General features: G+C 40.1%; 1 protein-coding gene across 1 annotated transcript in view; it reads left to right on the top strand.

Annotated features, from left to right (window-relative positions):
* The first annotated feature begins 244 nt into the window (after positions 1 to 244).
* The window catches only part of DDAH1 (dimethylarginine dimethylaminohydrolase 1), a 129,484-nt gene continuing 104,538 nt past the window's right edge, over positions 245 to 25,190 (top strand). Inside the window, exon 1 of the mRNA XM_028102573.1 lies at positions 245 to 547. Coding sequence (XP_027958374.1) covers positions 245 to 547 — 303 coding nt within the window. The remainder of the gene's footprint in view (positions 548 to 25,190) is intronic.

The raw sequence follows: 25,190 nt of genomic DNA on the forward strand, positions 1-25,190 counted from the left end.
CGTCTCGGCCGCAGCAAACCCGAAAGCGCCGGGGTGGACGTGCGGGTTGCGCGCGGGCCGGCGCCGGGAGCTCTGGGCATGCTCAGTCGCTCGGGCAGGGCTCCGGGCGCGAGCCGGGCTCCTTCTGCACCACATTCATCTGCTGCCAAGGGGAGCCGCCGGGCGCTCGCAGGCTCGGCGCGCGCTGCCCGCGGGAGGACCCGGCCGTCGCGCCCCCGCCGCCTCCCCGCCGCCTCCCGGAGCCATGGCAGCGCTCGGCCACCCCGCCGCCTTCGGCCGGGCCACCCATGCCGTGGTGCGGGCGCTGCCGGAGTCCCTCTGCCAGCACGCACTGAGGCGCGCCAAGGGCGACGAGGTGGATTTCGCCCGTGCCGAGCGGCAGCATCAGCTCTACGTGGGCGTGCTGGGCAGTAAGCTGGGGCTGCAGGTGGTGAAGCTGCCAGCCGACGAGAGCCTCCCCGACTGCATGTTCGTGGAAGACGTGGCTGTGGTGTGCGAGGAGACGGCCCTCATCACCCGACCCGGGGCGCCGAGCCGGAGGAAGGAGGTAACTGCCGGCCAGGCGACGCGAGGGGCGCGGCCGGGGACGCGCACCGGGCCCTCCCCCGCCGCCCGCGCCTGAGTTGCGGGCGGAATCGCGGAATTGGCCCCCGGCTAGTTCAAAACTTCTCAACTGGGGGAGAGGGTGTGTGTGAGAGAGAGAGAGTCAGAGAGAAAGGGAGAAGTTCATTGTTCACGCCTCCTGGTTGTCGGCGCAGCTTGGGTGCCTCCTAGACAACCCGACTGAGTGTGGTTGTGCGGACTCCCGCAGGTGGGTGGGGTGGGGAATCCATCTCACAGGCATTTTTATTTGTAAAGATTAAACAGTGGTAAAGACAATGCAACTCTGAGTGTTTCCCCGGGAGCGGGGCCAGGGAGGGTTTTCCCCTCCTGGGCGGGGGCGGGGGGGGGAGCAGCGCCGGTTGGTGGCATTGAAGCCCCCAAGTCCTATCTAGGGCTCAGAGCAGCGCGGCCAGATGAATTAGCCGCGCGTCGGTGCCCACAGATCTAGGGCGTCCCGAGTTACTTTTTAGTGGTAGCGAGTGAGTCCGGCAGAAAGGGACAACTGTCAGGGGAGTGGTTTGTTGGTGAGCTGTGTGACTACGTGCTCATGAATAGGCTGGGTGTGAAAAGCTGTCCTCGGTCTAGGGTGTTGGGTTTGGGTGTGTGTGTCTGTGCGTTTAATTAAAAATGGGTGTTTCACAAATTCCATGATTTTTACTCTCTCTGTTTTTAAACTTAGAGCAATTAGAGCTTTTTGTGTTCTCAAGGGAAAGTGATTACTTTAAAATATTGCAGCTTGTGAAAATGAGTGTGATGGCTTTAAACCCAAGGTAGGTGAGTGGGGAGAGAGTGAGAATGGATTTTAAAATGCCATCTGGCCCTGGTTCCCCTTATCACCAGGCTAAAAGCCCAGGCTCAGGACTCTCCATTTCTATTGGCACCAAGTGGCATTGCAAGAAGCCGGAGGTTTCTTTCATATCTGGACAGTTAGGGATTTCCCCCCCTATTTTGTCTTTATACAGTGGGCATCAGGAATGCCTCGTAGAGCTTATAGTTAAAATATGCTTATTCTACACATGCTCCACTACTTAGTTGATAGAACCATACATGGGCAGAATAAGCATATTGCATTTATTTTTCACTGAGACAATTAATTCAGCTTTCGTTCGCCCTACCTCAGCAGAAAACAAAAAGAGTAACAGGTTCTCATTCTCTTTGCTTTTTATTTCCTTTGCCACACCTTTGAGTTGTTGAGATGGCCCACTCTATTTTAAACTGATAAGCGTGTAACCCCATTTGAAGACTTTCTAGTGTGTCCTAGGCCATATGGCACAACCGAGGTTTGTGCTTTAAAGTGTAAAAGAGATTTCAAAAACCCTTTCAACATGGTACTCCTTTGATGAGGGTAGTTCAGTTTCCTGTAAGAGACTGTCACACGTTTAATCATCCATTTCATTTTATTCCTATAATAAAACCTTCCAAATTTTGGCCTGCCTGATTGTAAGTGGGCAGTGATTTCCCTGTCAGATTTTTGAGGCATACATTTTAATTTGGCTTTACTCTTATATCAATCTGGTGGCTCTCTGCTGGAGGGCCACATAGTGTAGTGTATAGGAACACCAGACTGCATCTAATTCTGTGACCTTGGGGAGTGTCTCTTGCCTCCTCTTTCTCACCTGAAAAGTGGACATAATACCTATTTCATAAAGTTGTACTAAATTTATTAATCTATCTGAAATTTATAGGGTAAGCCATTTCATGAGTGATGGTTGTTATTATTTACTTAACAGTGGGTCATGGAAGACTTACTTCTTTTTGAGCAGTAAGAAGTCTACTATATACTGAGGTAGTTACAGTGAAATTTCCCCTTCCCACGGTGAAGGAGAATCATCTTCACACCTTAGGATCCGTCCTAATCTGCTATGTAGCACTTCCTCCCAGCTTGAGTATCCTACAGGTGCATGTTGTCTCCCAAAAATGCCTTTGCCATTACACATGATCTGAATCAGCAGAGTTAACAGATCTTTCAGCCAGAGAGAGAAATACGGGCAGTTGTGTTGGATGGGGTTACTTCCAGAAAGCAGGGCTAAGCAGGGTAACTAACACTCTTTGAAATCTCTCACAACACCAGTTCACCGGCTTAGTTGTTGAGTGAATAGATGAATGAATGAAATGCTAACTAGCTAATATTAACAAGCTGATAATAATTACTTAAAGGTCCTCTTTGGACTGTTGTATATACTTTTCATGTGACACCTGCCTCCCTAACTGAAATTCCACAACAGCGAGGGCATTATCTTAAGATAATTGCCACTGGTCTCCTTGCCTTCTGTCTCCTTAGTCTCTATTCCATTCTCCATGCTGTGGAGTCCAAGTCTCTAAGCTGGTCTTTCTAAAACTCAAATCTGATCCTGTCCCTGCTCCTGTGAAACTTCTTGAAGAACCTCCATTAAGCTTGGTAAACCCATTGAGCTGGACTTTGCTTGCCTTTCCAGCTTCGGTTGCATCTCTGACTCTACCCTGGGTGCCTCCCAACCCTTTGGCTCAAGCCAGGTTCTTTCACTAAAGCTCACCGTGCTATTCTTTTCTAGGCATACATTTCTCCTTTGTATGGGACATTCTTCCTCTTTCTTCTCCATTTTACCTACCTGTTCTATTCATGCATCATTTCCCAGCTTACTGTTATCATTAATATTATTAGCTAATCTCTATTGGGTGCTTGCCATTTGCAAAACATAGTGTCAGAGGGCGCCTGGGTGGCTCAGTCATTAAGTGTCTGCCTTAAGCTCAGGTCATGATCCCAGGGTCCTGGGATCGAGCTCCACATTGGGCTCCCTGCTCAGCGGGAAGTCCGCTTCTCCCTCTCCCACTCCCCCTGCTTTCTCTTGCTGTGTCTCTCTCTGTCAAATAAATAAATAAAATCTTTGAAAACAACAACAACAACATAGTGTCAGATTTATGACATGGATTTCATTGAATACCCACACCAACTCTTCAAGCTCAGTACTATCATTATTCTTATTTTAAAGTTGATGGAACTGAGGCTTAGAGAGATTAAATACCTTGGCCGAGGTTATAGAGTAGAACCAGTGGGACCAGGACTTGAACTCGGGTTTGTAGCACTCTACATCTCTAGTCCCAATCACTGTGATACTGAACAACCAAGCACAGGATTGGTCCTCCTTTTATGAGCACTTGTAACTCTCTGTACTTCCTTCCATGGTATCTTTCATACCATACGATAATGGCCTGTTTTACCTTTCTGTATCCCCCCACTATTATGAAAACTGTCAGGACAAGGATCACATCTGCATTTCTTAACATTTTATTCCCAGGACCTTGCACACAAGGATCATGTAGCAAATGTTTTGTTGAACAAATGTGTCCATGACCTTAGATCAACCTTAGTTTTCCCTGCTTATGACATATTTGGTGTTTTGCAGGCATTCTCAATAGATTCCCAAAAGTTTCATTACAAGTGCAGGTGATTTATAACTGTTTTGTTTTTCCTCTTCCTCTCCTTTTACTTGTCTCTTGTTATTTTGCTTCTTTTTATAAAAATCCTGAAAATTCCTTTATCAAAATATCATGTTATATTTAATGACTTTTCTTCCTTGGAAGAAAGGACTGAGAACTGAACTCAAGAAAGTAACCCTTCTGTGAAAGCCACAATGGGGCCTCCCGAGATTAATAAAACACAGGTGCTGTCTACAGGAAGCTTAAGTTTTAGTGAAGAAAACTGTGTGTACAGAGCCAGCAAATAGTGTTGCCTCATAATTCTGTGTCTTCACGAATATGAATATTTTAATGTTTAATACTTTAAAGACAAATTAGCTTTGAGAACCAGTCATATTTTAAATGAAGTCAGCTTAATTTTAGAAGAAAAAAAAGTCAACTTATAAATGTCAACATCCTGTAAACAAATATCTAAGAGCTAAAGTAAGACAAGTGACAGAGTGTGAGGATTGGGTTTTAAAAAAATTAAAATTTTTGGATAGGTTATACATTTCTGCAGTACCATATTCAAAAGGTACAAGAGGATAGATAGGTAGTGAAGAGGCAACTACTAAAACCATTTTCCTGATTTTCCTTCCAGAAGGTTTTTAGTACCTAATAAATGATTAACTGGTAGAAGTTACTCAAGCAAAATTGTAAAGTATATCCTGTGTCCTTTTGCCCCTCTTTCAGAGTCATTTTATCCTTTCCCAGCTACCAAGGATTAGTATATGGGATATTCTGTCTGGGAGAAAAAACACACATACTCATTCTCAGAAGGTGGTAATGGCTTTAATTATCCTTTTCTGGACCATTTGTATTTTTAGGGACCTCTTGAGGAAGAAGACAATGCATAGCACAAGGTAACAAATCTGTAAAGTGGAATTGGACATTGGGTAGGGACATGGAGGCATAAATGGAAGGCATGAGCAATACATATTTAGATAGAAATTCCCCTTTTATTAGGGTACTTAACTATTTGAACCTACATATTTTGGCCCTGGGTTTATTCTTTGGTTAGGCTAAAAGCATAACCCTGTTGATCCCAGAGGCAAGGTGAGCATAAAGACCATGTCTAATGACTAGCTAACATGTGCCAAGTTGTGTGTGTGTGTGTGTGTGTGTGTGTGTGTGTGTGTGAATTGCAAAAGGTGGTATCATTATCAGCTCTATTTAAAAGAAGGAAGCTGAAGCTCAGGTAACCAGAGTTAAGTTGTCCAATGACACACAGCTAATAAGTGACAGAACTGAAGTTTTCATGAAAATGTGAAGGTCATTTTTCCTTGAAGTGCTTGTAGCCAGTCGGGGTTAATCATAACAGAACACTAAATCCATACAAAATAACTACCCGAATCCTTTTTTATACAGCTAACGATATGCAAATCTCAGTTGGATATTAACAAAGTGAATGTTTTACTTCCCTCCTCTCATAAATGAGAGTAGATTGTTTTCATTTTAGTTAAATAATAATAACCTGATCATTTATATGAAACCCCAGAATTGCGTAGGCACAATTTGTGCAGAATTGTATCTTCTTTTCCAGCAGACTGGATGATTGCTTTTTAAAATGCATACATTTCCTCAAACTTCTTTTTAACATCAGGTGAGAAAACTGCCCTAAGCCATAATTAGAACTTACTCTTACTCTCACAAAGATGGAAAGTAAGTGTGCTGGAGGCTCTTTACATGGCAGCAGATTAACGACTCTTGATAAATCGTCACCTCCAACTGGTTAGAACAACTGCTCCCTTTCAGGATGTTTCTTTTTCACTCTACTTGGCCTTGGCAAAAAATGTTTGGAAATTGATGTGTCTTGGAAACTGGAGTGCATCTATTATATAATGCAATCTATTCCCATGCAGTTGATCTTGAAAGACTTGAAAATAAAGAACATTATGATGAGTAGGGAGTGACTTCTATTAGATACTATTAGCTGAAAATGAGCTTTCTGCAGAGATTCCTAGGATCATTAGAGAATCATTATAAGACTATGAAGGCAGAGATGGATCCCTTATAATTCAGATATGCTGGAAAATTGCTTTTGCTTGTATTTAAATTCTTGTTGAGCTCAGATTTCTTCAAAATTAGTTTTATTATAGTAATGGTAGTTATCCATCCATTAATATAAAACCTCAACACAGAAAAGTCTACTTAAGACTTTTGAACAAACAGATTTACCTTCTATTGTTTTTGAATTATATATAAATTATCCATGGCCTCTTATGAATCTCAGTATGAATTTGGAGATGCTGGCTATTGCTTATTTTATGGGCATTTGGTATTAAAATCTGTAACCACTTGAGAAAGCCTCATTTTCTAACTGGGGGCTTGGACACATTGTAGAGTTCATTCCCCTCTCAAGGGGTATCACAATTAAAGGTAAAATAACTGAAATTTTAATGAAAGAAAAGTTTCATTCATATCTTATGCAGAACACAGTGTGTTGTTCATCCCAAATAGTCAATAAATATTTATTTACCAAAGCTAAATCCCCGATGTTCCATCAAAATGCTCCTCTGACCTTTGAAGTTAGCTTGTATTGCTTTCCCTAAACTGATATTAGGTATTAAATCTGTTAGTGTCCTCAGGCTCATTTCATAAGCAGGCACTTTTCATCCAAATGGACAAGCAGGAGTAATCTCAAACAACAAATATTTAAAAATGTGGCCTGTAATGCCATCCTAGTTCCCTTCATCGTTGTCAAACAATTTAATAATGTACATTGTCTTCCTGAAGCTGAGTGCTAAAGGAGCAGTAACATCACATGGAGAGAATAAATAACCAGACTTTAGACTCCTGTTTCTAAATGTTTAGGTCATCCAAGCAAGTGTGATCAGAGAAAACAGCACAGCAGAGTACAAAGATGAAAGTACACATTATTCCAGGGTTGGTTTAATTTTGCCCAACAAATCAATGTGAGCAAACCTGACTTAGTTTATGTTAGCAAATTAAAGAGAATACAACTTTTAAGCTGCTTTTGCAACTGGATGGGCTTATAGGGTTAAATTGTCATTATTGTGAAGATGAATACATCAACATTTTGCTTGCTTTGAATATGTGTAAGTAAATGAAACTTTGCCTTAATTAAAAATATTTTGCCTTGATTTCTTTGTTCTTGTTTTGTTTAAGAAACATTAAAGTTTTCTAATTTGCTTATGGTACTAATTATGAGTGCCACGATTACATTAAAGATGATTGTTCTTTAGAAGATAAAGGAATAATGGTTGTATCACTCCTATATGTTTGTGCATTCAGCAACTGTCTACAACATACCAGACCCAATGTTTGGTGCTAGGGAGACGTAGCTGAATTAGATAACACTGCTGCCCTCAGGATCTCACAATTCACTAGGAAGGCAGACTGGTGGCAGATGCTTGCAAACAAAGGGGACAGGTTTCACAACAGGGTTCTATCTAGTGCTATGGAAGATCCAGGAGGTGTGTCTGACCCACATCAGGACTTCTCAGAAGAAGAGAATATTGAGCTAGAAGTAACCAGGAAAGGAAGAGAGGCAGCCTTCCACAGACAGCGCTATGAAATAGGATGAGGGTGATAGTCCAGTAAAAGTAATTTCATTAAGGTTGAAAAGGCTGCAGAATTGAAAAAAGCCTGCCTATGCCCCCTCAGAGCTCTGAGATTTTGGTTCCCTAGTTCTGAGTTCACCAAGAGAACTACATCCTTAACTGTATTTCCTGTTTGGGGCCTAAAGTGATTTGACTCCCTAGCACACCCTATTCCTAATTGTCCACTCTAAGTCTGAGACTTATTTCTTGAGGTTGCTAGAATGCCATTTGGCAGGGGCAGTAATTTTTCTTCTTTGACCCCAAATTTGCCACATTGGGATGTATCAGGTAAACCTGGCATCATATAATATATAGTTATATATAACATTATCCATGTCAATGGCAAGTAAGAGAAAATGATTTCTTTTTTGCTCTTGAAATGTGTGTTTATTCACAAATCTTTCCATCTTGGCAGTAGACATTACTGAATCTCACACTAATATAAATCAAGTGTAGCCTAAAGTAAGCGTACATCTGTACTCATGGGTTAAATTTTGTACATGCTGCGAAAAGCAACATGGTAGGGGTATAACACTATTCTAGAGGTCAGGGGACACTGGTTTTGATTTTTTGCAGTGATGTGAGTATCTAATATTCTTTCCAGCTTGGAGATGCTATGCTTTCTGGATCTCAGGTCATGTTGGGATGAGACATGGAGGGTGGGGGATAAAAGGGTAAGGAGATGTGGAAAAAATGATGGGGCAATGATGATAACTTACATTTGTGAGATGGGATTAGGGCTTGATGAATAAAAAATACTGGATTTTATTCAATTTGAAACATTATGCTTGTCCTACTTAGGTAACCAATCATATGAGCTCATGCCTTGCTAATGATAATCCATTATGAGATAAAGATGAATTTCCCAACTTGATTTCAAAAGCTCAGCTTACTCAACCATTTATAACATATTTAAGTAATTTTTTTTTTAGAAAACTTAGATAAAATCCATTGGAAGAGTATAACATCCCTAGACCCACGTACTGTCTATCATCACATGACTTTCATCAGTGTCTGCCAGTCGATGTCTCTGTGGTAAATGTGAATCAGTGGCTTGAAGAAATGGAGAGCAAGTGAATGTGAAGTATATACTGGAAGTTGTGTTTTTTGTTAGGACTAAAAGTCTTGACTTGCCCATGGCAGTTCTTTCTTATAAGCCCTCCGTACGTATGTGTTGATTTCCATTCCTGGTGCTAAAATTTGAGTTTTGTTTTCAAAATTTTGACTTTTGTCTTCCAAAACTGTATAGTTATTTTTCTGAATAGAGAAAAAAAAGGATACCCACTTAAATGTAGCCTTTCTGTAGTTAGCTATGTACAATTTAAGATTGTTAACAGTAAGATATTGATGTAATTATTTTTAAAGTTTGGAAATAGGCTTGTGGCAAACCTAGACATTTTTTGTCTGAAATTATTCAAAGAGCTGAAATTAGCTAATTTAATGCTCTTGGTACAGTTAAAAGATAATAATGAAAGAAAAACACATCCATTTTATTCTCTTAATTGTTATTTTTTTTGGGTCATAGGGAACCATCATTTTACAAAGAAAGAATAATATAACTACGGTTTGGCTTTGGGTCATATTTTAGGTCACTTTGATATAAACATGTTTTCCAATTCCAGAGTTTTATATGGAGAAATTTAAATCTAGTGCTTTATTTTGAGGTACTCAAACCATTTTGCTCTTGCTTTTGGTATTCTAACTTTCTTCAGGCCCTCTTAGTCCTTCATCAGGGGCCCAGGTTTTCCACCTCCCCTTTCTGCAAAAAAATACAGTGTTAGGAGACAGAGAGACCCTAGTCGCAAAGGGTAGTGATTTCTTCATTTTCATGTTATTCTCAAACTAAACATCTCTGAAGCTTTAGGCCTCCACTAGTCTCCAGGCTATCCCAGGCCACCCCAAATATGTGAGTAGTTTAACAATGAATATAGCACAGCTTCAAGACAAGGCTTTTTGGGGGCACCTGGGTGGCTCAGTCGTTAAGCGTCTGCCTTCGGCTTAGGTCATGATCCCGGGGTCCTGGGATCGAGTCCCGCATCAGGCTCCCTGCTCCACAGAAAGCCTGCTTCTCCCTCTCCCACTCCCTCTGCTTGTGTTCCCTCTCTTGCTGTGTCTCGATCTGTCAAATAAATAAATAAAATCTTTAAAAAAAATAAAAAAAGACAAGGCTTTTGTACAGTTGTGTGTGTGCATGTTTTTAAACTGCTGCCCTCCACCTACCAGAGAGGAATCATGAAATCAATTTAGCGGGTCGTGACCAGCCCTTTTATTTTTAATGTAACAGAATCAATAGAAAATGTACTGCAACATGGTAAGAAATATATAGTGTCATGAAACTTTTTTCATTTATATACATTTGTGTTTCTGTGTATACTAATTATGTATATAAAAATATGTTTCTTACTATAGGTCACTGCCAAAAAATAAAGTGTGAAAACCCATTGTATCTCCTTTCAACTGGATTGTACCTCTCAGCTTCTTTATGAAAATTCTAGAGGACCATGCCTGTTGTCCAGTTGGGATCTGGGAATCCTGGCCAAAATCCTAACTGTTTCTCTACGTATATCAAGTCATGCTTGATTTCCATTTGCCTAGGTTGGAATTGGAACCTTTTGGCTATTTGGAACCCTGTCCATCAGGGGCGGGGGGCGAAACTTAATTGAGGAACATGAGGAGGAGAAAGACTGTCAACTCCACCATTTGCTAGAAGCTGATTCTGCCCTTCCTTTGGTGATATTCTAAACCAGTTGAGGGAAAGTTACATTGATTAAGACAGGCAAGCATAGTTTCCATTTGAACTGGCATCTTTTTCATTTTTTTGCAAGTAGATTCTGTGGTGGCAGTACAGAAATGAACCACTGACAAACTGCATCCAGAGGGGTTGACTCCTACATTTTCCTACCGGCAGCCTCCAGACGGAAGCTGAGATCTGCAATGACCCCAGGAAGACTCAGTGTCCAATGTTAGGATTTCCGTTGCATTTGGGGATGGAAACTCAGAACACTTTTTTTTCTTCATAGAACCCCAGAATGTGTCAAAACACAGAATGTCCTAAAACATAATTATAATGTTCATGTCATTCTCAGACCACTGCCTAAAGGCCTAGAAGGGACCTTGAAAATCACTGGTTTCCCCATTTTTTCTTCACACTCTGCAACACTAAATAGGTGTAACTCCAGCCTTTACAGAAGAATGCCCAAAGGAAATTTAATTTTCTTCCCCAAGTAACCCATTTCAGCAATATTTGTTAGTGTTAGTGCTCACTAAGTATGAGTCATTTGAACTAACATGTAGGTTGGGGTTCATTCTGACAAAGTGCATTTGACTGGTTAGTAACAAGTTAGTCTCTGATTACAGGGAAACAGAGCATCTGATTTTCAGTGGTAACCCCCTTTGCACAGCTGAGCAACCTAGTACTAAGAGTGGAGTGTACTCTCACACCTGCTCTTTTGTCCCCCTCTAAAGGAGTGCTTTCAAGATTTTGGTAAGGGAATAATAATAGAGGCAAACAGTGTGGCTGTGACTGGAGAAATTGTGTGTTTGTAGGAAAGGGGCTTGGAATTGTGTATCTTGGAGCTATGTTACATGAGAAAAAAATGGGTAATGCGTTTGTCATGTCCATGACAGCATTTTTCTTTGTGAGCACTGAGCCAGATAACTGAAGCCTCTGAGTGGTTTGCAAGAAAACTAAGGACAAATATTGCTTCTAAACTAGTCCCCAGAGAGAAGCTTATTGGTGAGGGGGAGAAGGAATAGGGATTTAGGTTAGAACATTTTTTTGAAAGTAAGTGCAGAAAAACATACAAGGTATAGCCCACTGGCCTCAACATGGCTGAGGGCTCAATTATGATTCAATTCACGCTCCCTGAAACACTCGCCTGCCCTGAGGTCAGCCTAGTGACTGGAAATTCTGCAAATGTAACAGCTACTGTCCCTTGGACTGTTTTAAACACACACACACAGTTTATATACATTCAGCATCAAGTTTGGATAAAATCAGTTTTCTAACAATGTCTTCCTTGTGAATAATGCTTGGTAGTAATGCAGATCATCAAAACTAATTAGAGGGATTCTTGAATTACATTATTTTGGTGGACCACTAGCCAGGAGAAATATTTTTTTAATGAATTCTGCTTTTTCACTGGGCTCTTTCAGCCTGTAATCATCTCCATGTCTCCCTTCCTTCCTCTTGATTTCACCCTGTTTTGGAGCTGTCAATGGAGGAGAAAGAGTATATACAGTTCCTGGAGCTTTCTTACCCTTCTTTATTTTCCTCCTGCTGAAGAGTTCCCTTAATACCATGAATTCTTCCTCATATTCTGGTCTGGATAGTGATTTTCAGATTACAAGTTTCAACTCATAAGTAGATCATAAAGTCCACCTAGTGGGTCACTCTAATTTTTGTTTGCTTTCTTGTAAATGAAGTAGAATTGAAAATATCTGAGCACCTGCATTACCCATAAGATAGCCAGGTCATTTATATCCATGCACACATATACATGTTCCTTCTGTGTTGTGAATTGTGATGTAAGGTGTATTTCTTGCTGTGGGTCATTGTCATTGAAATCTACTTACCTAGGAAACCAAGATAAAACTTAAACTAAGTACTAACATTAGCTTTTATTGATATTCTTTGCTGTTTGCGGCAACAATAGAATTTTGACATGTGTCAAAGGCACTGACTTTCATTGAGCAAATAGACAGTTTGTCTCATTTTATTATCTAGTAGGAAGGTAGAGCCACTAGTCTAAATGCAGCAAAATGCAGGAGATGGAAAGGAAGAGAAGAAAAGCAGTGTAGGTGGTAGGTTTGGGGTTCTTCTCAGTAAGTAGGCATTTTCAAATATCAAGGACTCCCTCACATAAATGCTGTAGAGTATTTCCATACACTTAGACATGATATCTTCATTTGTAAACCAAATTATGATGATGTGTTATGATAGGCCAGGATGACAGGTATTCAGAATGCACACCTGTTATTAAAAGGGCCACATTAGATCCTGATACATATTTATGTTTTGTTGACCCCCAGCCTCATTTCCACTGATTCTGCTTTTCCCCTGCTCCCCACTCATCTGCCCACCTGCATCTTTAGCTTGCCCCACTCCCTAAATCTGTCATCACTTAAAGTGCCAGATCATCTCAGGTGCCTCAATCATTGTCATTCCCAGCACGCATACCTCTCACACAAAGTCTGGTACCTAGAGACACATACTTTTAAACGGCCTCAGAAGGCAGACCGATTCCTGTGACATTCCTTGAGCTGGGCTTTCCCTTCCTTTCCATTGCCTTCAGGAGTGGAAAAGGACAGCTATGAATTCAAATTATGCTTCCACTGCTTATTAGCTGTGTGGTCTTGAGCAAGTTGAGCTTCAGTTTCATTGTCTCTAAAAACTGGGGTGGTTTTGACCATCTATAACTTTGTTATGTTTCTAGATGTATTAACATGTTAAAGTGCCTAGTAGTAGTGGGCACAGCGTAGCTCTCCTGTCAGTGATCAATCCCTCCTGTTCTCTTGTTATCTGCTTTTTGTATTTCTAGAGAGCAGTCATTCAAGCCCTTTTTTTCTCTTGCTACTTCTCACCCTGGAAACTAAAGAGAAAAGCCCTGCTTTTCTCTTGCTACTTCTCACGCTGGAAACTAAAGATCTCCAGCCCTTCGGCTTCGGGCTTGCTGCCTATAGCCTGCCCAGACATTAAAACTTTGCCTAGGAATTGGGATCTGTGGCTCTTGTATTTTGCACTCCTATGCTGGCTCTACCTGAACCATACCAGGAGGTTGGGTAGACCATTAGAACATCTGCTTGAGCCTCAGTGGGCACCTGGGCCAGTCCCCCAGCACCTGTGTGTGTTACTGTACAAGCCGGTCTTGTGGGGGCACTGGCTTTCTCCACCTCACGTTTTTAGGAGTAAGTCATCCTCAAATGAATCAAAAGATACTATTCTTTCTATAAGTCTTTTTCATTATCTGATCTTCTGAGTAATGAATACTTAGAGAATCCCTCCCTTTAAATTTACTGTTTGATCTTGAACCTGTCATTTATGGCTGTTTAGATTTGAATTCATGTTTCTGATACCTTTATATATTTAATATGTTTTCTGATTTTAAGAACTTTAAATTTTTTATTTTATTTAATTTTTTCTTTATTATTACCATTTTTTATTGAAGTATAATTAACATGCAACATTATATTAGTTTTAGGTAACACAACATAATGAATCAACAAATTCCATTATACAGTGCTCACCACAATAAGTGTAGTCATGATACAGCATTATTGCAATATTGTTATTATTTTTATTTTAGTATAGTTGTACACAGTGTTACATTAGCATCAGGTATAAAACATAGTGATTCAATAAGTCTATATGTTATGCAATGCTCACCACAAGTATAGCGCCCATCTGTCACCATATAGTGTTGTGATTCTATTGACTATATTCCCTATACTCTACCTTTTATCCCCATGACTTATGCATTCCATGAGTGGAAGCCTGTACCTCCCACTCCCGTTTACCCATTTTGCGTATATCTCTCTACTCTCCGCCTTCTGGCAACCATCAGTTTGTTCTCTGTATTTATGGTCTCTTTCTGCTTTGGGTTTTTTTTTTTTTATTATTTGTTTTGGTTTTTTAGATGCCACATATAAGTGAAATAATGTGGTATTTATCTTTGTCTGACTTATTTCACTTAGCATAATACCCTCTAGGACGATCTGTGTTCTCATAAATGGCAGACTAATATTCCATTATATATGTGTGTGTATGTGTACATATGTGTATGTACATATATACATGTATACACACACACACCACATCTTTTTTATCCATCTATTGATGGACACTTGGGTTGCTTTTATGTCTTGGCTGTTGTAAACCTGCAATAAACATAGGAGTGCATATGTTTGAATTATCATTTTCCTTCTCTTTGGGTAAATAGACAGTAGTGGAATTACTGGATAATATGGTAATTCTATTTTTAATTTTTGAGGAACCTCCGTACTACTTTTCACAGTGGCTGCACCAATTTACATTCCTACCAACTATGCAACAAGGGTTCCTTTTTCTCCACATCCCTGTCGATACTTGTTATTTTTTGGCCTTTTTTCAACTACCATTCTGACAAGTATAAGGCAATATCTCATTGTGGTTTTGATATGCATTTCCCTGATTAGTGATGTTGAGCATCTTTTCATTGATCTGTTGGCCATCTATGTGTCTTCTTTGGAAAAATGTTTGGGTCCTCTGCCCATTTTTTTTTAATCAGATTATTTGTTTTTATGGTGTTGATTTGTATAAGTTCTTTATATTTTGGATATTAATTCCTTATCAGATATATCATTTGCAAATATCTTTTCCCATTCAGTAGGTTCCTTTTTTGTTGTTGTTGATGGTTTCCTTTGTTATACAAAACCTTTTATTTTGGTGTAGCTGCAATAGTTTATTTTTGCTTTTTTTCCCCTTACCTCAGGAGACATATCTATAAAAACGTTGTTAAGACTGATGTTAAAGAAATTACTGCCTATGTTTTCTTCTAGGAGTTTTATGTTTCAGGTCTTGCATTTAGGTCTTTAATCCATATTGAATTTGGTTTTGTGTATGGTGTAAGAAAGTGGTCCAGTTTTATTATTTTGCATGTAGCTGTCCAGTTTTTCCAGCAGCATTTGTTGAAGAGACTGTCTTTTCACCATTGAATTTTTTTTCCTCTTTTGTCATAGATTAATTGACCATACAATCATAGGTTTATTTCTGGGCTCTGTATTCTGTTCTTTTGTGTATATGTCTATTTTTATGCCAGTGTTTTGAATACTATAGCTTTGTATTAGATCTTGAAATCTGGGATTGTGATACCTGCAGCTTTGTTCTTCTTTCTCAAGATTTCCTTGGCTATTTGGCCACTTCTGTGGTCCATGCAAATTTTAGGTTTATTTATTCTAGTTCTGTTAAAAATGCTGTTAGTGTTTTGAGAGGGATTTCATTGAGTCAGTAGACTGCTCTGGGTAGCATGTCCATTTTAACTGTATTAATTCTTCCAATCCATGAGCATGGAATATCTTTCCATTTGTGTCATCTGCAATCTCTTCCCTCAGCGTTTTATAGTTTTCAGAGTACAGGTCTTTCACCTCCTTGGTTAAGTTTATTCCTAGATATTTTATTCTTTTCAATACCATTGTAAATGGAATTGTTTTCTTAATTTCTCTTTCTGCTACTTTGTTGTTAGTGTATAGAAATGCAACAAATTTCTGTGTATTAATTTTGTCTCCTGCAACTTTACTCAATTCATGTATTACTTCTGATAGTTTTTTCATGGAGTCTTTAGGGTTTTCTATGTGTATTATCATGTCAGCTGCAAATAGTGATGGTTTAAATTCTTCCTTACCAATAAGCCTTTTATTTCTTTTTCTTGTCTGATTACTGAGGCTAGGACTTCCAGTACTTCTAGTACTATGGTGAGAGTGGACATCTTTGTCTTGTTCCTGATCTTGGAAGAAAAGCTCTCAGTTTTTCACCATTGAGCATGATGTTATCTGTGGGTTTTTTGTATATGGCCTTAATTATGTTGAGGTGTGTTTCCTCTAAATCCACCACTTTTTTTGAGAGTTTTTATCATGAATGGATGTTGAATTTTGTCAAATGCTTTATTTACATCTATTGAGATGATCATGTGATCATTATTCCTCATTTTGTGGATGTGATGTACTATGTTGATTGACTTGCAAATATTAAACCATCCTTGCATCCCTGGAATAACACCCACTTGATCATGGTGAATGATTTTTTTAATGTATTGTTGAGTGTGGTTTCTTGATATTTTCTTGAGGATTTTTACATCCATGTTCTTTAGGGATATTGGCCTGTAGTTTTCTTTTTGTGTAGCATCTTCATCTGGTTTTGGTATCAGGGTAATGCTGGTGTCATAGAATATATTTAGAAGCTTTCCTTTTCCATTTTTTGGAATAATTAGAGGAAAACTGGTATTAACTCTTCTTTAGATGTTTGGTAAAATTCACTTGTGAATCCATCGGGTCCTGGACTTCTGTTTGTTGGGAGGTTTTTATTACCAATTTAATTGTGTTACTAGTAATTGATATGTTCAAATTTTCTATTTCTTTCTGATTCAGTTTTAGAGGAGTGTATGTTTCTAGAGATTTATGCATTTCTGCTAAGTTGTCTCATTTAATGGCATATAATTTTTTGTAATAGTCTCTTATAATCTTTTGTATTTCTGCGATGTCAATTATTACTTCTCTCCTGTTTTTATTTTATTTATTTGAGTCCTCTCTTTTTTTCCTTAAGAATTGACTTTAAAAAAATTCTTCTTACATTGCAAGGTAAAATTACACCTGGAATTGAGTCTTAGTTTCACTTTTCAGTTCTATCATAGTGGGCAATTCACAAGGTTTAGTTTCCAGTAAAATATCTTTCTTCCTGATTCCCAAGGATGAAGATCAAAGTGTTCTGGGTACTGTGATGCCTTATACAAATGTGATTACACTGTAACATTGTTATGGTAAATGATGGATTATACATAATGGTAATAGCAACTTTATTATTTATGGACTAGAGATGATGGGCTTTTCTTGAAGATGTCTTTGACTGATAAGATCTGACCAGTGCCACTTGCATTGTGGCCACTAAGCCCTCATGACCCTTTGGGAGGAGACCTGATAGAGGTTGCTGTTAAAGCTTCAGTCACCTCTACAGACCCAGATCTACTACTTATTAGCAAGGTGAACTTGGGCAAATAAACTTTGGGTACAGTTTTGTCATTCTGTAAGAAAAGATAGCATGACTTTTATCCATGTAATTATTCTTGAGTGCTGTGTGTAAAACTGATAAAGTAAACAAATATGATGCCTGCCCTGATGGAATCTAACTGGGGAGACAAACATAAAATAAACAATTACAAATATATGCATATTTAAAAATAGTAAGTGCTGCAAGGGAAAAAGTTGATTTACTTCATAAGGTTGTAAAAATAAGAGACCTTCACCAGAAAGGGCCCTGAGTATCAGTTCTTAGGTAGACCTCTTATTAAAAAGTAGGAAGTAGTACTGTATGGTGACTAACATAACATAAAAAAATAAAAACAAAAAGGCAAGAAAAAAAAAAGTAGGCAGTAAATGTTCATTGATCAGATGACAAATAACTGGTCTAATATGATGTTACCAGAGATGCTTCCCCCAGGCAGTAAAGAGGTAGGTTGGCATTGAGGGGCACCCGGACTAGGAAGTCCTAAAATCTTTACTTAAAAGCAGTGTAGCTCAGGGCTGGCAGGTGATTGCTGTGGACTTCAGGATTCCCATCTGTAAACTAGGGATAATGCTGCTCTTGGTTAACCTCTATTGTGTTGAGGTTTAAATGAAAAAAATGAATGTGAGTCAGGGTTGTAGGTATTATGTAGTGGCTACCTGTGAACTCTAAACTCAGCACCTATAGGAATTGGACCACAGCCTTCCCTGCCACAACATCACAATACCTAGGGATGGATTCCCCAGTCCTGCAGTCCTCTATATAAGTCTTAGAACCAGCTCTTGCAGTACCCTGGCCTATCTCAGTTGGTTGTCAGACCTTTGATAGCAGGATCTATAGCAGTGGCACTGAGTGTGGCTAACTTTTTTGCCACATGTTAAAGGATTAGCTATTTTATGGGACTTCTGAGGAGAGCCCTTTAGTTAGATCCAGGAGACTAATTATATCAGAATATGCACCCTATAAAAGAGTTTGGGAGCTAGGTATGCTTCAAGAGCACATGTGACTACCACTTATTTTGTACTATGTTTGCTGCTTTGTTTACCCTATTTCATCTTAGCCTCATAGCCCCCCCCCCACTTTACAAATGGGGAAACTGAGGAGAGTTTACATGACTTGTTTAAGGTTAAGTAGTTATTAAGTAGTAGAACTGAGATGGACAGCCTGGTCTTTCTGACTTCAAGACCTGGGCATTTAGCCACTAAACCACAGAAAAGGCACAAACAGCCATGCCAACCATTAGAGAATTTGGGTTAGGCAAACACCAAAGTCACAGGCTTGATGCCCCCAAAGAGCAGCTGTCCAATCCATTAATGAGGACATTGAGAAGAAGACAAAGTCTTCTCTTGCTGAAGACATCGTTTCAACTCAGCAGCTACCCATCTCTCTACTCCTCATCCCTGAGGTTAGCCCAAAAACCTTCCATAAAAAGGAGAATCACAGAGAAGCTGGCGAGCATCTCCAGCCATGCATTTAGTCTGAGCTTGGTATTTGTTGGCAGGGTTCCTTGCCAATTAGTTAAGCAACCCATGGAGAACCTTGACCTTAACTTATAAACACAGAAGGGCATGCTGAGGAAGAGTCCGAACAGGAATCCTAGGATGGCTCCAGCTCAAGGAAGGAAACTTCCCTGGCTCTCTGGAGTAAAAAACAAGGGTTAATTCCATCCATACACCCACACTAACTCTTGCTCAGTCTTCCCGGAGCCAAATCAAAGGAAAAATTATGTGAGTAATACATGAAAGAAAGAAATTGTCACTATTTTCAACATAGATGTTACCCTAACTCTGTATGTGTCTCATTTGGTAACACAGACCCCAGGCCAACAGTATAAACTATAATACAAGCCATAATACAAACCGTAATACTAGCAAGCTGCAAACCTGTCTAATTCCTGTACACCAGAGCTTTGGTTGAGGGAGCCGGACACACATAGAAGCATGCCTAGATCTCACTGTCTTTGTACCCTAGAGGAGGGAGGGTAGGACGACATGTCTGGCTTTAGGTTCCAGTGTCCCTTAACCACATAACTAAGACACTTAACTTCTGTGATGGCTTGGTTATGCCATTGGCTCCTTACCCTTCCTCTCTCTCTAGTTTTGTATTTGGGACCAGTGTTATCCATATTCAAGAAAATGCATACATTTCCCACACTGTTGATCCTCTTTGGACAGCTCTGATTTTGTTCTTATGAATATTTTTTCTGCCTTCTGTAGAGGACTAGAGTCCTGCCCCTGTACTCTAGCCCCATGGGGACTTATCTCTGGTCTCTTCTGACTTCTGGACCCTGCAGTGTTCATCTCTCCACCACCACCACACCTCTTTCCTAACCCTCAACCTCACCTCCCACTTGTTTCTGCCATCACACTTTCTGGCTATTCATTCTGTCTACCTGCTTGGATTTCTACCTATCTGTCTCTGTGTGCCTGGGTCTAGTTTTCAGGTTTATAGACCCCCTTCCAGGGCAACCTACCTTCTCCTGGTTAATTCTGTCCCCTACAACAAACCACAGCATAATATCGTTTATCATGTATTTATTGTATGTTAGCACTTTAAATCCATCATTCTCATCAGCTGCCTTGATCCTGTTCCAAGCTCTTGGAGCAGCCTGGCTATTAGCAGAGGAATTTAGAAGACCCCTTAGTGAATACGTCAATAGTCAATAGTCAGTAGTGGGTCAGCCTCATCATTTCTGCTGTTGGCCTTGTTCTGACACGACCCTTGTTCATTTCAGATGTTCAAGTTGTGCCCTGGTTCCATTAACTGCATTTATATCTTGATCTCCTTTGCTGATAACCTGCCTGGATCCCCAGTGGAAGACCTCAAGACTGACCTCTAGAGTCCTGTATGTATGGGAGACTTCCTTAAGCTTACCACCAAACTCTCTGGTGCCATGTTGTGCCAGCCTTCTCATATATCTGCCTGGTAAATGTCAGGCCAAATACTAGCCTGCCTTATGCTGGGATGGACCCATCAGCCTGTTCCCTTTTGCTGGAGTCACTGATGCCACTGCCAGTTCTGACTCTTCATCTTCCTTCTGCCCACAGTTAGAACCATCCCTGGTCACTGGCCTTGCCCTGGTGGACCATTCTGCTGACTGAACCTCAAATCCAACACATGCTCTTATGTTTTTAAAGTATGTTAGGTTCAACCTATTAGGAAGTTTGGAATAAAATGACTTGACTAGGGCACACCCTTAATTTTCCTTCTCCCTTCCCACCTCCTATAGTAATTAGCTATCAGTTAAATGCTATTTTTCTGTCTCAATTAAATAAATCAGTCTGTTCTCGGAACTCTCACTAAACTGACTTTAGTACGATTTAGTAAAATGGTATTTGCTGGTAGAAAAGTAATCTTAATGTGTTTAGTTAAGCAGATTAAAGTGTGGTTATCTCAACTGTCAAACTGTTTTTGTAGATTTCCGGTGTTTTTTGTTGATTTCTGTAGAAGAAAAATTATTCACATTATTGTAATTCCATATAGTGCAAAACTAGAACAAAGGAAGTGATGCAAATCCTTTAGCAGAAAGGTCATTTGAGTCATTGGAGTGTCCTGAACCATAGTGGGAACTTAGAGCCACTGTTGATGCACAGCACATTTCTTCAGATTATGACACCACTCATTTATGTAGATGTTTTTCATGTGAATATTGGCTCTGAAGGAGAGCGATAGACATTCACTTGTAAACAAAGGCGGTGGTGTGAGGAGGAAGCGAATCCTTTGTAGAACTCTGAAATAAACCAGATCCTCAGAATGTCTCACTCTTAATAATTCCTGACATTCTTTATCTTTTAGAAAAGAGGTGATGGAGAGAATTAAAAAGCAGGATTAGCAATGCTAAAAACATGAACTCTGATTGATGATCCAGGATAACAACTTCAAACTAATAGATCTTGATGTTCTCACAAGAAAGGATGATGAAGAGTCTGGCTCCCAATCATAACTGGTTGATATTTACTGCCGAACACAGCACTGCACAAAGTCTCCATGACTTCCTTGGGTTAGAGAAAATGATAAATACAGGGGCAGAGCTGGCTTGTTTTGATGATTGACTGTGAAGGAAGAGGGTAGTTTTGCAGAAGAGAAATCTTTCCAGTGTTTCCATTGAGGATTAGCCTGTCAAAATTCAGACAGCAAAGGCCAGTGTAACTTTTGGTTAACATTTTGCGTAACTCAGACTGACTAAACTTACAATTCCTGGTAACTCAATTTGAACCTTTGGCAAGCTTTGGAACTAGATAGGGAGCTATCAGATCTACCTCCAGGCTAAGACTAGCAATCATCTTACTGGGTCAATGATTTTGTATTCTAGTCAGATTATTGTAGATTGTGGAAAAACAACAGAGACCTATCCATGTCTGCTGCAAGAAAAAAAAGGAAATTGTAAGAATATACTCAAATGGAAACCAGAAAACCGTTTGGAACATGGAATCTCTCTTTTCCTCATGCTCTCTCTTTTCTCTGTGGATCTGCTTTATCTTACTCCGTTTCCGAATAACTTCGGCTTCCTTGTGGTCTAGAATTTACCTCATATCCCCTTAACTTACCATATCAATGTGACTCAGACTTCCATTTTCCCTGTTTCCAACTCCCAAACGGGGAGTCTCATGGGCCCATTCTAATTTTTTGAGCCAGGCAACCAAGTCATAGGTAGTTGGCCAGCCTGTGAATAGACTGGATATGTGTCAGGCGCCCAGTAATGGCTCATTCAGCTGTGTTTCAGAAAGACCAGTGTAGGTTTGCTCAGAGCTGCAGAGTCTGTAGACAGGACAGATTCCAGCATGGAGAGACAGGCAGCGGTTGGAGTCTCACATCTGACTAGCTACCTCCTGCTATAAGTGAATCTGAATGCTGAACTGTAGTGAAAGAAAAAAAAAAAAAAAAAGCTCTGGGTGAGGAGACCACAGTGTGGTCTTTTTTCCCTTCGAGTTTTGAAATTCAGGGATGATGGCCTCCTTTTCTCTCCTGATGAAAGGTGGCCTATCCTATAACCCTTCTCTCCTACCTCCAGGTGAAAACTAAGACATAAAAAGCTATTGCTGCAAGGAGAGTGGTGACTGAGAAGGAAAAGAGCAAATGGGAAGAGAGAAGAAGGAAGAAAAAGGGGGAAGAACTGGCTAGAAATGAGATCTTCACTTTGCACCCAGAAACAATACATCTCCATGATGCTAGGCCATAAATCAGATGATTGGGGGTGGTGTTGGGAGGTTTGAAGGAGATGTAGAGAGAGAGAGATGGGGTCTCCCATAGGTGGGAGTTCCACCTTGATGTCTTTGACGTGAGATTGTCAAAGAATAGGACAAAAGGTGGACTCGAAATGGAGTTGAACCACTGAACAAGCCTGATTTTCAGGCTTTCCCTCTTTCTGAAAGCACTTTAATAAGGGGGCACCTCGGTGGCTCAGTCCATTAAGTGTCTAGCTCAGGTCATGATTTCGGGGTCCCGGGATCAAGCCCCACTTTGGGCTCCCTGCTCAGTGGGGAGTCTGTTTCTCCCTCTCCTTCTGCCCCTCCCCCCACTCATGCTCTCTCATGCGTTCTCTCTCTCTCTCTCTCTCTCTCTCTCTCTCTCTCTCTCTCTCTCTCTCAAATAAATAAATAAAATCTTTAAAAAAAAAGTCTGAAAACACTCCAGTAGGAAAGTTCATAAGCAGTCTCTGGGGCAATAGAGCTCAGCATGAGTATCTCAACTTCTAACTAGCCCCAATTAGAAATGCACCAGACAACAAGCATCTGGACATTCCAGACATCTTTACTGGGCTGTAATATTTTGGTTTGCCATTGTAACAAATGGTCAGAGTTGCAGATGACATTTAACTGTTCAGAATGATTTATTTGGCTTTAAAATGTAACCTGATCTTTTCACTGAGTATATACCCTTCAGGAAGGAGGGAGGGAAGGAAGAGGGAAGAACCCTCTTTATTCTTTTGTGCATCTTCACTTGCTTCTAACATTAACCATCTCTCCTAATTTGATGTCCTGTGGTTTGGCCTGCAAAGCCACATATATCAAGCTTCCTAAATATTTGGTCTTGGGCACAGCACTTACATTGCATGAATCAGTAATCTTTTACCTTTCTTTCTTTTTTTAAAGATTATTTATTTATTTGAGAGAGAGAGAGTGAGCATGAGCCAGAAGAGGGCAGAGGGAGAGGGAGAAGGAGCAGCAGACTCCCCCTGAGCAGGGAGCCCAACCTGGGCCAAAGGCAGACAGATGCTTAACCAACTGAGCCCCCCAGGTGCCCCTTACCTTTCTATCTTGATGATTAAAAAAGAGTGCCTCCTGAACTTCTGAACTCATTCTACTAAAGCTGGCTCAGATGTCCTCCTTCCTTGAAGCTTTCGCAGACTCTGTGGCCCCTGTACTTTGGCTAGCACATACACTCATGATGCTGTCCCTCACTAAACTATGAACTCTTTCCTACTTCACCACTTTCTCTTTTTTTTCACTTCTGAGCCTCCAGCCCTGAGCACAGTAAGTGGTACACTGTAGGGGCTCAACTAATGTTCATTGCATTGAGTATACAGTGTTCTATACAGCTTAACATGTGCAATATTCTTGGAACCCATTCTGTGGGGCCATATAATAGGTGGCAGCTTGGGTGGAGTGGGAAGAACATAGGAGTTGGAATCAAGGCACCTGTGTTTAAACCTTGACTTGTTCTTTATGAATGTGTGACTTTGGTCACAGTCTCCCTGAACTTTGGTTTTCTCATATGTAAAATAGGGATAATGATTCCTGCTGCTTAAAGCTTTTGTGAAGATGAAATTTTTAAAAATGTGAAAAATCTTTTTATTGTTAAAGTGCTATATATAAACATATCATCAAAATCAACCTTCTGAAAATTCAGAAAATAATCCTCCTGGATATTTGATTCAAGACAGACCTCCTTTCTGTTCTGTAGCAAACATTGTCATAGAGTTGAAAGCTATGTTATTGTGAGGATAGTAAATGTGAAACGTCTGGTATAGAGCCTAACACATAGTAGTTATTCAATGAATGATAGCTGCCATTACTGTTTTTCACTCCTGTTATTATTAGGATAATATAGCATTTCCTCAACTGGTTCAGAGGAAAGTAGTTGGGTGATCCAAGAAGGGTAATGAATTTTCAGTCCTCATACAGTTCTGTAACTCTCTATCCCTGAACAAGCATCTGATTTCTTGCCTTCTCTTTCCAAACTCTAATATTCATGTGTGTACTGTAGGATAACTTTGAGCTCAGAGAAGAGGAACTGTAAAAATTCAGGTGAGCAGAGCTATCCTCTTGAGCAGGCACTTTAATTCTCTCATTATCTGTTTGTCAGATAGCAGAACCTCTATTGAGAATGGGGAGACTATAAAAATGTCTGCATTTATCTGCAAAGCTGATATTCTACTTTATTTGGAAGTTGAGGTGGAGATGGAAACATTTCAAGTACTTGATGCCATTGAGCCTTGTTAATTTGTGAAGGGGTTTTGTACTTGCCCTCTTTTTCTTTTTTTAAACCATTCTTAATTTTCCAACCCTACTTTTTTGTTGGCTTCAAGTGTGCTCACCAGAGTCCTGCCAGCTTTAGTTGGAAGGAATATATTTCCGAGCTTAGTTGAACATCAGTTTTTTTTGGGCCCTGCCCAGACTTTTGACAGAGAAGGTAGTGTTAACGGGGTTGATGGTGTCTAGACAGTAAAATCAGAAACTGTGTAATTTATGTTGTATTACAGACATCCACTTCCCGGATTGGAAAAAGGAAACTGGTTTTTATCTAAGGAAGTTACATTAAAAACCAAAGCCCCTGGGTATTTCTGACCTATGAAAAGTTGAAGCTTGAATAGTTTTACATAACATTCTTCAGCCCCT

Source organism: Eumetopias jubatus, unplaced genomic scaffold (assembly GCF_037043125.1).
Source record: "Eumetopias jubatus isolate StellerSeaLion01/CBP00866 unplaced genomic scaffold, mEumJub1_p1.0 scaffold_4, whole genome shotgun sequence".
Lineage (NCBI taxonomy): Eukaryota > Metazoa > Chordata > Mammalia > Carnivora > Otariidae > Eumetopias > Eumetopias jubatus.